Source organism: Chiloscyllium plagiosum, chromosome 19 (assembly GCF_004010195.1).
Source record: "Chiloscyllium plagiosum isolate BGI_BamShark_2017 chromosome 19, ASM401019v2, whole genome shotgun sequence".
Classification (NCBI taxonomy): Eukaryota; Metazoa; Chordata; class Chondrichthyes; order Orectolobiformes; family Hemiscylliidae; genus Chiloscyllium; species Chiloscyllium plagiosum.
In genome coordinates this window covers 63,071,128-63,086,486 of record NC_057728.1, presented here as the reverse complement: position 1 = coordinate 63,086,486, position 15,359 = coordinate 63,071,128, and the positions used below count along the sequence as shown (strand labels likewise).

The following is a 15,359-nucleotide window of genomic DNA, read 5'->3' as shown; positions in this document are numbered from 1 at the left end:
AGCCATGATCACAGTGAATGGAAGAGCAGGCTGAATGGCTTACTCCTATCGTCTGCTTTATTTGCAACAAGCTCAGGTTGTTGCTCACTGGGGCTATAGTGGCTGCTCTCAAACTATTCATTTGGTAGTGAGAACTGTTAAATGAGAATTTTGTGGAAAAGCACAATTTATAAACAAAAATAAAACTTGGTTATCATGCTGCTTTAGTTCCATTATTGGGGAAAACCCCAGAGTTTTTGAAGTGAGGGGAACAAAACAGTAAATTTTGGATATTTGAAATATTCAGCGGACCCCAGCCAGCATTTGTGGAAAGAGAATACTTCTAGTGCAAGGGTTACAACCTGAAACTTCAGCACTGTTGCTTCTAGTAAACAAGAGCATCAAACTAAAAGTTATCGGAGCATACAATTGCCAGCAAAAGGTTAATGGCCCAAGATCCGGTTGCATTACATTTGGGGTAATCTAACAGCATGAGCTTATGGTTAATTGAGAAACCACAAGTCAGCATGAACAAGGCATTTTCAAGTTGGCAAGTTATGACTAGTGCCACTATGATCTGTGCTGGGGCCTCTGCTATTTACACTGTAATGACTTGGATAAAAAACCAGTGAATAATGTATTGATGTTTGCTAGAAGGAAATTAAGTTGAGAATATTTTTGCTGTGAAGCGACATGGATATTTTATTATCAAATGTGGGGAAGTGAGGTTCCAGTCACTTTGGCTGTGTGAATAGAAAAGCAATGTTTAAGGGATAAAACTCTTGTAACTGATCAGAGTCTTTGGGGTACTTGTATAACAGTCAGCACATGGGTAAGCAACCTTGTAGATTTTTGTCTTATTATAAGAAATCTAAGTAAAAGTATTCTGAAATCTTTTACAGGGTTTTAGTGAGACTACACAAACAGAAGGAAGGATAGATTTTGGATTACAGGCAGTGCAGTGGGAGTTGATGTAATTGGTTCCTCATATGACAGGCTTATCAAATGAGTGGTAGAGTAAGTTGATTCCTGAAGGGCTCATGCCCGAAACGTCGATTCTCCTGATCCTTGGATGCTGCCTGACCTGCTGCGCTTTTCCAGCAACACATCCTTTCAGCTCTGATCTCCAGCACCTGCAGTCCTCACTTTCTCGTAGAGTAAGTTGGGTCTATATTCCCTCCAGCAGAGGTGACCTCCATTAGAACACTTAAAATTATGATCAAACAAGAACTGCTGGGAAAGCTCAGCAGGTCTGGAAGCATCTGGAGAGAAATCAGTTAGTGTTTCGGGTCCCATGCCTCTACCCCAGAACACTGAGGTTGTTTTCCCTGGCTGTGGAGTCTAAAACAAGGAGCACTGTGTCAAGTAGACGGGTAATCATTAAAGACTAAATGTACAAGATCCAATTTCCTATTCACTAAGAATCAGGGTCTGACCAAACATGAAACCACTCAGCCTCTGTGTTTTACATGAGGTTTGGAAACTGAGGTTGTTTTCCCTGGCTGTGGAGTCTAAAACAAGGAGCACTGTCAAGTAGACGGGTAATCATTAAAGACTAAATGTACAAGATTCCAAAATCCAATTTCCTATTCACTAAGAATCAGGGTCTGACCAAACATGAAACCACTCAGCCTCTGTGTTTTACATGAGGTTTGGAAACTTATTCAGTTTATATTTCAAAGTAATTGCATGAGAAATATACTTAAGGCAGGAGGCTCTGCATTTTCATGAAGGAATACTGTCAATATCTCTTCTGAAATTCTTCATCCTTTTGCTTTCTGCACAAGGCCTTTGAATGCTTTCTAAACCATAGTTACAGCATGGGAAGTGGTATCTCTGAACTCTGATCTGAACACTGCATGCTAAATTCTGATAAATTTAAGTTAGGTTGGGCATGGACAGTGGCTGGTGTGCTGATGTTCTAGATGGAAAGTACGATAAAGTCATTATCTGAGAGCTTATTCATTGTGAATTTTGAGAAATCAGATGCTCTCTCACGTTGTGTGTGCATTAACTAAATCAGCCACTTTGTCAAATGATTGTGCCTTTTTGAAGATTTCCTGCTTGGGTTTGTTTCTACTGCGACTGTTGGAAATTGCTATTTCACTTGGATTGCAGATTTTAGTTTGGATTATAGCATATAGCTTTAAATATGACTCACTTCAGCATTTTCAAATAGGGCTGGGCAAAATATTCTTGCACATTTAGTTTGTATGGTAGCAAATGATAAAGTCCAAGGGGATTGAACAGGTCCCAAACTAATCACGGGACAGAAGTTGTATCTCCTAGTTTGGAGAGTTGCCCGTGTTGCTCCTCCCTTGAAGGGTGACAGAGGGGAAACTGGAATTTCATGACCAGTTAGCCTAATTTGTGGGCTGGGGAAACTATCAGGGTTTCTGATCAAGGGCAGGGTAACTGATCCCCTCCAATCTCAGTTAATTGGTGAGATGAATTCATGAAGGGTATCATGCCTGATAAACCTGTTTACTTGAGGTGGCAAGGATGGTGGAAAGAGGTAAGTGGATGCTTTTGGATTTCCAGAAGGCTTTTAACGAAATACCACATGAGATGAAGGTTAACATTAATGTGGAATTGAGGGAAAATTATCGATGCCAATAGGAAATTGGTTGAGTGGCAAGAAATCATTGGAATAATGATGAGTACTTAAGTTGGTAGGATGTGATTGGTGATGCCCTGTATTAGGGCCTCAATTAGTCACTATATTCTTTTGATTTGGATAATGGTACAAAGAAACTAAATATTCAAATTTCCTGCTGACCCAAAATTGGGCAGCATTGTAGAGTATTGATGACAGGATATTGATAGGTTAGGTCAACTGGCAAAGCTATGGCAGATGGAGTTTATTATAAGCAAGGATGAGGTTAACCATTTTTGGACTGAGGAAAGAGATCGGGATTTTTTTTTTTAAAGGCACCAAGTTAAAGACCATGGATGTCCAATGTGATTTGGGGATTTAGGTGCATAGCTCTTTAAAATGCTACACGTGTAGGAAATGTCAAGAAAGCTAGTGGAATGCTGCCCTTCACCTCAAGGGCTGGAGTATATGGATGCAGACCTCATGCTGCAGTTAAACAAAACCCTAGTTAGACCCTACTTTGCCTACTCTGGGCAGATTTGGGCATCACATCTTGTGAAAGATGTTTTTGGCCTTGTAGGGAGTTCAATGCAGGTTTATGACGTGAAGACCAGTGACGTGAAGACCAGTTTAGGCCTTTTATTCTCTAGATTTTAAAAGGTTAAGGGATTATCTGATTGGTCTTCAGGAAAACTGGGAAAGACAGGGTAGATAAATTGTTTCCATAGGTTGAAGATCCTAAAACCAGGGTCATAGCCGGAGAATTGGAGCCAGTCCATTCAGGGCATGTTAAAACCGCTACTACATGCAAAGAGTAGTGGAGATTTGGAACTCTTCAAATGGCAGTCAATGCTAATTCAGTTATAGAATTTAAATCTGAGACAACTTTTTAATGTAAGGTTATGGCTCAATGCAGGCATCTGGCATTAGGCCATAGAGCAGCCATGATGTTGATGGATGGAGCAACATCAAGGAACTGAATGGCCCACTCCTGTTCCTAGTTCCTAAAATATTTTACGCCTGTAATATAATTAAATTTCTCATCCTACAGATAAATGTCTTCATTCAAAGGATTGTAAATCTTTGACATTCTCTACCTCCAGAGGTTGCAATTGCTCCATCCCTTAACAGACCATCAGACAGGAGCAGAAATTGGGTCATTCAGCCACTTGAGTCTGCTCTGCCTTTCAATCATGGCTGGTATGTTTCTCGGCCCCGTTTGTCCTACTTTCTCCCCTTAACCTTTGATCCTTTACAATCAAGAACCTATCTCTGCCTTAAATATACTCCATGACCTGGTCTCCACAGCCTTCTGTGGCAATCAATTCCATTGATTCACCATTCTCTGGCTGAAGAAGTTTCTCCTTATCCCCATTCTATAAGGTCTTCTACTCTAAGATTGTGCCCTTGGAACCTGGTCTCCCCAACAATGGAAACATCTGCCCAGCATCCACTCTGTCCAGGTCATTCAGTGTTCTAAGCTTCAATTAGATCCTCTTCTTCCCCCCCGTCCCCCCCCTCCCCCATCCTTCTAAACTCCATTGAGTATAGACAGAGTCCTCAAATTCCTCATGTTACACTGTTCATTCCTGGGACCATTCTTGTGACTCTCCTATGAATACACTCCAGGGCCAGTACATCCATCCTGAGATATTTGGCCCAATGTTGTGCATAATACTCCAAATGTGGTCTGACCAGAGCCTCAGAAGTGCATCCCTGCTTTTATATTCAAGTCCTCTTGAAATAAATGCCATCATTGCATTTATCTTCCTAACTACTGATTCAACCTGCAAGTTTACCTTGAGAGAATCCTGGACTAGAACTCCCAAGTCTCTTTGCACTTCAGACTTCTGAATGTTCTCCCCATTTAGAAAACAGTGCATGCCTCTATTCTTCCTATCAAAGTGCATGACCTTACACTTTCCCACATTGTACCAAGTTGAATCTTATGTCAAGAGGAAGTAGGCTTATGTTAGGATGAGATGTGAAGGCTCAGTTAGGGTGCTTGAGTTACAAGCTAGCCAGGAAAGACCTGAAGCGAACCAAGAGAAGCCAGGAGGGGACATGGGAAGTCATTGTCAGATAGGATCAAGGAAAACCCTAAAGCTTTCTATTGGTAGATCAGAAATAAAAGAATGGCCCTAATTTTTTTTCTAGTCAATCAAGGACAGTAGTGGAAGTTGTGCGTGGAGTCGGAGGAGATAGGGGAATCACTAAATGATTTTTTTTCTCTTTTTTTCCAGTGTGAATACTGACAATGTTGTCGAGGACAATGCTGAGACACAGGCTACTAGACTAGATGGGATTGAGGTTCACAAGGAGGTGTTAGCAATTCTGGAAAGTGTGAAAATAGATAAGTCTCCTGGGCCTGATTGAATTTATCCTAGGATTATCTGGGAAGCCAGGGAGGAGATTGCAGAGCCTTTTGCTTTGATCTTTGTTGTCATTGTCTACATGAATAGTGCCAGAAGACTTGAGGATAACAAATTATGTTCCCTTGTTCAAGAGGGGGAGTAGAGACAACCCTGGTAATTACAGACCAGTGAGCCTTACTTCAGTTGTGAGTAAAGTTTTGGAAAAGCCTATAAGAGATGGGATTTATAATCATCTAGAGAGGAGTACATTGGGGATAGTCAACACTGTTTTGTAAAGGGTAGGTTGTGCCTCACTAACCTTTATTGAGCTCTTTGAGAAAGTGACCAAAAGGTGGATGAGGGTAAAGCGGTTGATGTGGTGTATATGGATTTCAGTAAAACATTAGATAAGGTTCCCCATGGTAGATTATTGCACAAAATAGAGGCATGGGAACAAGGGTGATTTAGTAGTTTGGATCAGAAGTTGGCCAGCTGAAAGAAGACAGGATGGTGGTTGATTGGAAATATTTATCTTGGAGTTCAGTTACGAGAGTTGTAAAACAAGGATCTGTTTTGGGGCCACTGCTGTTTGTCATTTTTCTAAGTGACCTAGATGAGGGCGTAGAAGGATGGGTTAGTAAATTTGCAGATGGCACTAAGCTTGGTGGACTTGTGGACAGTGCAGAAGGATGTTGTAGGTAACAGAGGGTCATAGCCCAACTCTGCAGCTTGTCTGAGAGGTGGCAAATGGAGTTTAATGTAGAAAAGTGAGGTGATTCACTTTGGATGGAGTAACAGAAATGCAGAATACTGCGCTAATAAGATTCTTGATAATGTAGATGAGCAGAGATCTGTGTCCAGGTACATAGATCCCTGAAAGTTGTCACCCAGGTTGATAAGTTAAAAAGGCATGCGGTGTTAGCTTTAATGATAGAGGGATTGAGTTTCAGAGCCACAAGGTAATGTTGCAGCTGTACAAAACTCTGGTGCAGTTGCACTTGGAGTATTGCGTACAGTTCTGGTCACCACATTCTAGGAAGGATGTGGAAGTTTTGGAAAGGGTTCAGAGGAGATTTACTGGGATGTTTCCTGGTATGGAAGGAAGGCCTTGAGGAAAGGCTGAGGGACATGAGGCTGTTTTTCTTTTGAGAAAATGGTTGAAGTAACTTAATTGAGACCCAAGATATTCAGAGGGTTAGGGTGAACAGAGAGCCTTCTTCATTGAATAGTGATGGCTAGCATGAGGGGACATAGCTTTAAACTGAGGGGTGATAGATATAGGACAGATGTCAGAGGTGGTTTCTTTACTCAGTAGTAGGGGTGTGGAGCACACTGCCTGTAACAGTAATAAACTCTCCACCTTTACATGCATTTAAATGGTCATTGGTTAAATATATGGATGAAAATGGAATAGTGTAGGTTAGATGGGCTTCAGATTAGTTTCAGGTCAGCATAACATCGAGGGCCGAAAGGCCTGTGCTGCACTGTTATGTTCTGTGTACTCCATCTGACACTACTTTGTCCACTCTAACCTGTCCAAATCCTTCTGCAACCTCCCTGCCACCTCAATGCTACCTGTCCCTCTTCCTATTTTTGTCATCTGCAAACTGAGCCAGAATGCCCACAGTTCCTTCATGTAGATCAGTATATTATAAAGTGAAATGTTGTGGTCCCTACACTGCCTTGTGGAACACCACTTGTCACCGGTTGCCACCCTGAGAATGACCCTTTTATCCCCACTCTCTGCCTTCTACCAGACAGCCAAACTTCTATCCATGCTAGTGCCTTGCCTCTAACACCATGGACCCTTATCTAACTCCTGTGTGACACATTATCAAAGGCTTTCTGGAAGTCCAGATCGATAACATCCATTGGTTCTCCTTAATCTAATCTGCTGGAATTCTTTGAGGAAGTAGTGAGCAGATTAGACCAAGGAGAATCAAATGGATGTTATCTACCTGGACTTCAAGTCTTCAAGACTTTCCAGTCTCTAAAAGACAGATCCTTAGCTTTTAGGAACTAATGGATGTGGGAAATGAATTGAAAGCTGAATCAGACGTTCAAGGTCAATCAAATTGCATTAGATTGTTGTGCAATCTAAATGGATCACAAGGGCTGGTTCTTGCATCCTGTCTCCACAGATGTTGCCATGCTTCATGTATTCCAACAATTTGATTTTTAAGTTCTATAGATTTTCCACCGATGTTATACATTAATTGTGGTTCTTCCTTTGGAATTGCTTCATAGATTTGCAATTTAGGAAACCATGATGTTTCACTATAGCAAATTATTCCAATTGGGAGGCAACAATTCTTGTTTGAAACTTTTTTCATTTTAGTGATTTATATTCCTTATTTACAATTTAATCCATGACTGCCACCATTTAGAAGGACATGAACAGCAGATACATGGGAACACCTCTTTGCATGTTCACCTCCAAATCTCTCGCCATCCTGACTAGGAAATGTGTCACTGTCAAAATCCAAACTCCCTCCTTAATGGCATGATGGGACTGATATGATGGCAGCAACTCAAGAAGGCAGCTCACCATCCCCTTCAGGGCAACTCTGGACTGGCAATAAATGCCACACCAGTCAGCAGCTCCCACGAAAGTGACCAAGGGCTGAATTTAGTGTAGAGTGTGGTGGAGGAGTGTCGAGGAATGAGGCCTCATTTCTGATGAAGGGCTTTTGTCTGAAACATCAAGTCTCCTGCTCCTTGGATGCTGCCTGACCTGCTGTACTTTTCCAACACCCCACACTTGACTCTAATCTCCAGCATCTCCTAATGCTGAATTTGCCTAATGCTGAATTTGCCCAAAGATGGGCTAAGAGTCATTTCAGCACTCTCCTGCTCTGTTTTTTTATCTCTGCACTTTACCTATTGAACCCGAAGCCTTCAGTTTAGTTTTTCCAACAGTGTGATACGCCTTCTATTCCTTACCCCACTCTCCCAATTTGAAGCCAGGTGACTGGTCACCATTGCCCCCCCACTCTTCCACAGTAACGTGTCCTCCAATACAACATCTCTCCTCCCTCAGCAACCCCTGGCCCCATATATGGAGTTGTCCTGGCTCTGTCCAGTCACTACAAAAGATTGTCCCGCCCCAGCAGTTGCCCTGATGACCTGCCATGACTTTCAGTGAACAGAACTCGAACCCCACCCCAGATGGGCTGTGGTCCCCACCACTCCTGTGGAAGGATAGTCCTGACTGATCTCTGCTCACTTCCGTGACTTACCGTGGTATCTCCTGACTAATTGTACAGGATCCACAAGCCTGAACATGGCCCCCTCAGACTGTGCATCAATACAGAACCCCTCGCTGCCCCGAGCCCCTGCACAGAGACCAGGTTATGCCCTTTACCAACTGACAGAATCCTCCCATCCTGTTAGACCTCCTTGACTTTTACTGAAGACTGCTCCCTTTGAGTCATGGCCACTGTGTTGATAAACATCAGTGTGTTTGCTGTATAAGCTGCTGGTACATGCTGTAAGTGTGCTGTTGGTAAAGTACAGTGCATTTCAGCAACATGCCAACACATGCTTCTGCTTTCCCCCTCCTGCTCCTGTGTGGGATGAGCTGCCTGGCTTTGTGAAATGCAAGGCAAGATGGAAGTTGTGTGAACCTTTTAAGCTCTGGATGAGGCAGCAGAGTGCAAAAAAAGAAAAGGCAGGCTGAGATGCTGTGAGCATTATTGTAGGCACAGAATGATTGCATGTGCCAGCTTGCTACAAGGTGCAGTATTGCTGTGGTGACCTATATTCAGTGAACTGAAGATGTGCCTTGATGAGGTGAGGCTGGGGCATGTCTGATGCCATCCTCCATGGACAGAGGGATGTGTGGGCAGGCAGCACTCATGGAGTATGCCAGAGATTGATGATTCTAAAATGGAGGCCCAGAGGAATCCAGGGAGGTACCTGCTGAGTTTCACATTGAGCTGTTACTATGCTCTCTACCATGTTGGAGAATGATAAATGAGGCACACGTGGATCATTGAGTGAATGCAAACAGGTGTCTTGTTGTTTTAGATTCTTATCTCCCTGTCAAAACCTTGGGTAAAAATGGTCCCTTTTATCTTAATGTTGCATTTTCTTTTCCAATCTTGCCTCAGCATTGGCCACTTTGTGAAAATTTCAGTCCCTATGCCCCTGTCTTCAGACAGCATACCAGTGGATGGTTTTGAATCCTCCTTTTCCACTTTTGCTGTCTGGGGAGATGTTCACAATCTGGTTGGGACAGGATCTGACCTGTTGATGTTACCAACAATTGAATTGATTTCTGGAACTTTCTGAATTCAGTCAGTGAAGATGATTGACCTCAAACAGTAACTTTTCTTTGCACAGATGAAGACCCAACCTGCTGAATATTTACAGCATTTCCTGGATTTTTGAAAAAAATATTTCAAATGTCCAGTTTTGACATTACTTTGCTTTTTATCAATGTTACTGTTAGTAGCTTGAGGGAAATCAGTCAGTTTCTGTTGTGATTTTTAGGCATTTCAGCATACAAGTGAAGTTACCAGTGAAGAAGCACTTGGACCAATCTGTAGCTGCACGGCATTCATTGTCATGTCTCAGTGGAGAATACTGACTGAAGGGAATATCTAGTCACACACCCCAGGCAAGAGTGAACAAAAGTCAGAAATGGATATTCTTGGAACTTTGAAAACAAAACCAGTAAAAGACTGTCAATCTCTGGAAAGTTGCATGAACTCAGTTGAGTTGTTCATACACTCCTCTTCAGTATACATTCCAGAATGACATGATTTCTAATTCCTGATTTTTCTTAGACTGTTCTGAATAGTAATTTGCAGTTACACAGCAGTTAATGTTAAATTATTCCCAAAATGGTTGCTAGGGAGAAGAAGAGAAGAAAATTTAAGGGAATGAAAAATCATTACTTTGCCTGCTTTTCCCCGAAGAATGGTTCTCTTAATTGAACCTCCTGGTTAATAAAACATACTTTATTCTTGCATGTTTGTTTTTTTTAGGTCTTAATCTCTGGGTTCTGGCCATTGGAAAATATCCAAAAGACCATACTGTAGGCATTCCAGATGTGAAGTACATTGGGAATATCCATGGTGATGAGGTAACTTACTCTTCTTTGAATCCCATATAGTACAATAAATTTGTCAATGCATTGCTGTGTAAAGGGTGAGTATTAACCCTTTAGATCCTTAGACCAGATGAGACTTGGGTTTCTCATGTTTTAAATGTACATTCATACATGCACAATATACATAATCCAAGGATGGTGTACAACTCACTTTTATTACAAATTTTTAATATCAATTTTACAGATCACAAGCTCACAATCAACTATTCCACAAAATAATTTCCAAAGTTGTATCTCATTCACTTTTATTCAATTGTGTTCACACTGTACTAACTTGGAATCTGAACTGACGACTATATTATCCAATAATACCATTACATGTTCACATTTCATACTTGTTACAACAAACCTTTTACAACTCCTTTCTCCCTCAGAGTCTCTTATTGGTGATACTGTCAATTTTCCCTTTCACGTTGGGCTTCAGTATATGCTTAAAAGCAAAGTAAGAAAAGACTTTCCAAACCTCTGGAAAAAGTCTCACCTGCTTAATAAGGTAGACTGGATTTTTAAACAACAGTCTTACATACTGCTGAACAATCTCAAGCCCTGCAAGATATTACTTTGTGTAATGTTCAGTGGTTTTGTGATTTTTATTTAAAAATTGCTTTAGTTCTGCCACGTATATTGCAAATCTTTATTTTGAACTCTGCAAAACTTATAAAAATTGAAGGATAATTAATCTGTTTTACTTCCTGGTTTATACCTGAGAATTTTCAATGTGACTGGTTGCTTGATATCAAAATTTCTTTGAATTGATGCTGGGTTTGCTGATGGAAATATCACTCAGGATGATCACACATCTGGATATAAAAAAAATGCAGACCCAGGCACCGGTGGTTGCATGGTGGTCAAATGTTTAAATTAGTGATTTGGTGGTGGGAAAGCTGTTGGATTGTATGATAACACTCCAGACATGGGAAAAAAGTAAATTAGGCCCAGAGGAGCCCTTGTGGTGCAGTGGTAGTGTCCCTACCTCTAAGCCAGAAAACGTGGGTTCAAGTTTCATTTACTCCAGAGGTAGGTAATAGCATCTCTGAAGAGGCTGATTTAAAATTTGAAATAAAAAAAATCCAAAGATGTATCTGCAGGCCTATCCCAGACTGAGACTAGACTGTATGACGTAACTTGAGACATACAATGTTGGTGTTCAACAAGAACAATGCTACTTTCCTGTTGGGCTTCCGGAGTTATTCCACCCAGTGTCCCTGGTTCTAAACTCTCCAGTTGGGAAACCATCTCACTTGCATCTGCTCTGTCTATCCCTTTTTTACGTTTGCAGGTTTCAATGAGATTTTATTCTTTCTTTCTTTCTTTGAAAGACTAGAGAATACAGGCCCAGTTTGACCTCATATGCATGCGCTATCTCGCATGCTCTCATGCACCTTGGTTACCCTCACTCCATGACAATAATATTTTTATCCTGAAGACAGGAGGCCAAATTGCATATAATGCAGTTACTGTCTAAAAACCAAGCTGCTATAAAACTGAAGCCAGATTTCACGATTCCTGTACCCCTATCTTCACAATACAGTGTGACATTTCATCGATTTCCCTGAATGCTGGCTGTATCTGTTAGCCTTTGGTGACTTATTGACAAATCACCCACATCCTTTTTGTACATTTACACTTTCCAACCTCTTGCCATTTAAGAAATAAGCTACACATCTGTTTCTTCAAGCAAAATGGGGACACCTTTCTATTTTCCCACATTATATTCTATCTGTCATGTCCTTACCCTTCACTAACTCTTTCCAGATTCTTGAAGCTGTTTTACATCATCCTCATGACACATTCCTGCTTGGTTTTGTATCATCTGCCAATTTGGAAATATTATACTTGGTCCCACCACCAAATCACTTATTGATTTATCATGAACATCTGGGGCTCCAAGTACTGATCTGTGGTGTTCCTAGTGTTTTCTATGAGCCAATTATTAATCCATATCAATATGTTGACTCCTATCGCACTTTTACCATTTTTAATTTTTCTACTTGGCCTCCTGTCGGGGACTTTGTCAATGGGTTTTCAGAAGGTTTTTGATGCCCAATGGCTTTCCTCTTATCTGTTTTTAGCTATATTCCCTCTAATTCCTGCAGACCTGAGCTCCTGCATAGCAGTGACTTGTGGAACCTGAATTCAATATGTCTGCACTCTGACCAACCTGCACAGGAAAAGAAATGTGATTTGTTAGTAACCTCTTCAACATCAATTACTTTGTCAAGCACAATTTCCCATTCTCAAATCTATGCTGAATCGATTTATTATCCAAATGTCTATGTACCTCTATTCCATTCTTTAATAGACAATCATAGAGATGTACAGTACAGAAATAGACTCTTGGGTCCAATTCACCCATAATGGGAAGATATTTTAACCTAATCTAGTCCAATTTGCTATCACTTGGCCCCTATCCCTCTAAACCCTTCCTGTTTATATATCCATCCAGATGCCTTTTTAAATGTTTTAATTGTACCAGCCTCCACTTCCTTTAGCAGCTCATTCCAAACATGCACCACCCAGTGTGAAAACATTGCCCCTTAGATCCCTTTTATATCATTCCCCTCTCACCCTAAACATATGCCCTCTAATTCTCGACTCCCCCATCCCAGGAAAAAGACCTTGTCTATTTACCCTATCCATGCCCCTCGTAATTTTATAAACCTCCTATAAGGTCACCATTCAGCCTCTGATGTTCCAGGGAAAACAGCACTAGTCTATTCAACTTCTTCCTATAGCTCAAATCCTCCAACCCTGGCTACATCATTAAATCTTTTCTAAACCCTTTCAAGTTTCATAACATCCTTCAATAGGAAGGAGACCAGAATTGCACACTATATTCCAAAAGCAGCCTAACCAATGTCCTGTACAGCCGCAATACCAATAAAGGAAAGCATACTAATCGCCTTCACGATCTATCTACCTGCAACTCCACTTTCAAGGAACTATGAACCTGCACTCCAAGGTCTCTTTGTTCAGCAACTCCCGAGGACTTTATCATTAAGTGTATATGTCCTGCTCTGATTTGCTTATCCAAAATGGAGCATCTTACATTTATCTAAATTAAACTTCATCATTGGCCAATCTGATTAAGATCCTGTTGTAGTTAGAACCTTCTTCACTGTCCACTATACCTCTAATTTTGGGGTCATCTGCAAACTTACTAACTATACCCCTGTGTACACATCCAAATCATTTATATACATGACAAAAAGCATTGAACCCAGCACGATCCCTATGGCACACCACACGCCTCCAGTCTGAAAAATAATCCTCCACTATCTCACTGTCTTCTACCTTGAAGCCAGTTCTGTATCCAAATGGCTAGTTCTCCATGTTCCATGAGATCTAACCTTGCTAATCAGTCTCCCATTAGAACCTTGTCAAATGCCTTGCTGAAGACCATATAGATCACGTCTACCACTCTGCCCTCATCAATCCTCTTTGTTACTTCCTCAAAAAACTCCAAGTTTTTGAGACATGATTTCCCACACACAACATGCTGACTATCCCTAATCAGTCCTTGCCTTTCCAAATACATATACATTCTGTCCCTCAGGATTCCCTGCAACAACTTGCCCACCACTGACGTCAGGCTCACTGGCCTATAGGTCCCTGGCTTGTCCCTACCACCCTTCTTAAATAGTGGCACCACGTTAGCCAACCTCCAGTCTTCCACCACCTCACCTGTGACTATTGATGATACAAATATCTCTGCCAGGGGCACAGCAATCACTTCCCTGCCTTTACTGATGTGAGGCTAACAGTTCTGTAGTTCCTGGTTTCTCTCCCTCATTCTGTCTTTAAATACTGACACTTGCCACATTCCAATCTGCAGCAATTTCTCCAGAATCTCAGAATAAATAGCTTAAATAGTTTAATTGACAGCACAAGTATCCAAAATTTACTGTGCCAAATTTGAGTGACCGTTGCTTTGGCTCATACATATACTTTGGAAAGCACTTAACTAGTTTTAATCTTGAAAGGCATACTTGACTTGATTATTACATTTTGAATTGGAATTAGTTTCATTTGAGCTGTCCTGAAAACTAAATGCTGTAGAATTGCAGCTGTACAACACAGATCAGACCTTTTTTGGTTAAATTTGTCCATGCTGACCAGCGATTCTAAACTGATCTAGTCCCATTTGCCAGCACCTGGCCCATATCCCTCTCTACCCTTCCTATTCATAGACCCATCCAGATGTCTTAAATGCTGTAATTGTACCAGCCTCTACCACTTCCTCTGGCAGCACATTCCAAACATGCACCACCCTCTGCATGAAAAAGTTGTCCCTCTTTAATTTTTTTTCCCTCTCACCTGAAACCTATACCCTAATTTTGAACTTCCCTATCCTGTGGAAAAAGTCTTGTCTATTTACCCTATCCATGCACCTCATGATTTTTTAAAATCTCTCTAAGGTGACCCCTCAGCCTCTGATGTTCTTGGGGAAAAAACAGCCCCAGCCTATTCAGCCTCTCCCGATAGTTCAAACCTACCAACCTCGGCAAGATCCTTCTAGATCTTTTCTGAACCATTTCAAGTTTCACAACATCTTTCCTATAGCAGGAAGACTAGAATTACATGCAGTATTTCAAAAGTGTCCTTTCCAATGTCTTGTATATCTGCAAAATGACATCTCAACTCCATACTCAATGTACTGACCAATGAAGGGGATTGTGCCAAATGCTGTTTTCAGCACAGTCTTGCTGCAAATTCACTTGCAAGGAATTATGTACCTGCACCCTAGGTCTTTGTTTGCCAACTCTCCCCATTAACTGTGTAAGTCCTGCCCTGGCTTGCCTTACTGAAATGTAGCACTTCTCTTATCTAAATTAAACTCTGTCATTCCTTGGCCTATTGGCCCACTGATCAACGTCTCGCTGTACTGAGGTAACCTTCCTTGTCCACTACACCATCTATTTTGTCATCTACAAACTTACAATCTCTCATGTTCATGTCCTTATATAGAGCTGATGGTTCCCTATAATAGAAGGAAAATAATTCACAATGTTTGAATTATCTGAAATGTTATTGACATTATTGACATAGAATAATGCAGCAAACAGAAGTTGCCAAACAATTTCACTGGCTTTGAAAATTAACTTTGTTTTTATAAATAGTGTCCCATTCCTGTTTCTCTTTGCTTTGTTTTATTTGTCTCTTTTGGTAATCCATCTCTTATTATTACTCTGATTCTTCCATCTGATTTTTGGTTTGAGATCTGTAGGGATTTTTATCTTTTGGTAATGGAAACTTTCCAATACAATTAATGTATAGACAAGTACAAATGTAATGAATGACTTTGTTTATTTGC

The 15,359-nt window shown here is 41.0% G+C and overlaps 1 protein-coding gene across 3 annotated transcripts in view; it reads left to right on the top strand.

Moving 5' to 3' along the window:
• LOC122559327 (carboxypeptidase M-like) overlaps positions 1 to 15,359 on the top strand; it is an 80,938-nt gene that overhangs the window by 21,071 nt on the left and 44,508 nt on the right. For all 3 annotated transcript variants that reach the window (XM_043708707.1, XM_043708708.1, XM_043708706.1), the window contains one exon: positions 9,921 to 10,018. In XM_043708707.1, coding sequence (XP_043564642.1) covers positions 9,921 to 10,018 — 98 coding nt within the window. The remainder of the gene's footprint in view (positions 1 to 9,920; positions 10,019 to 15,359) is intronic.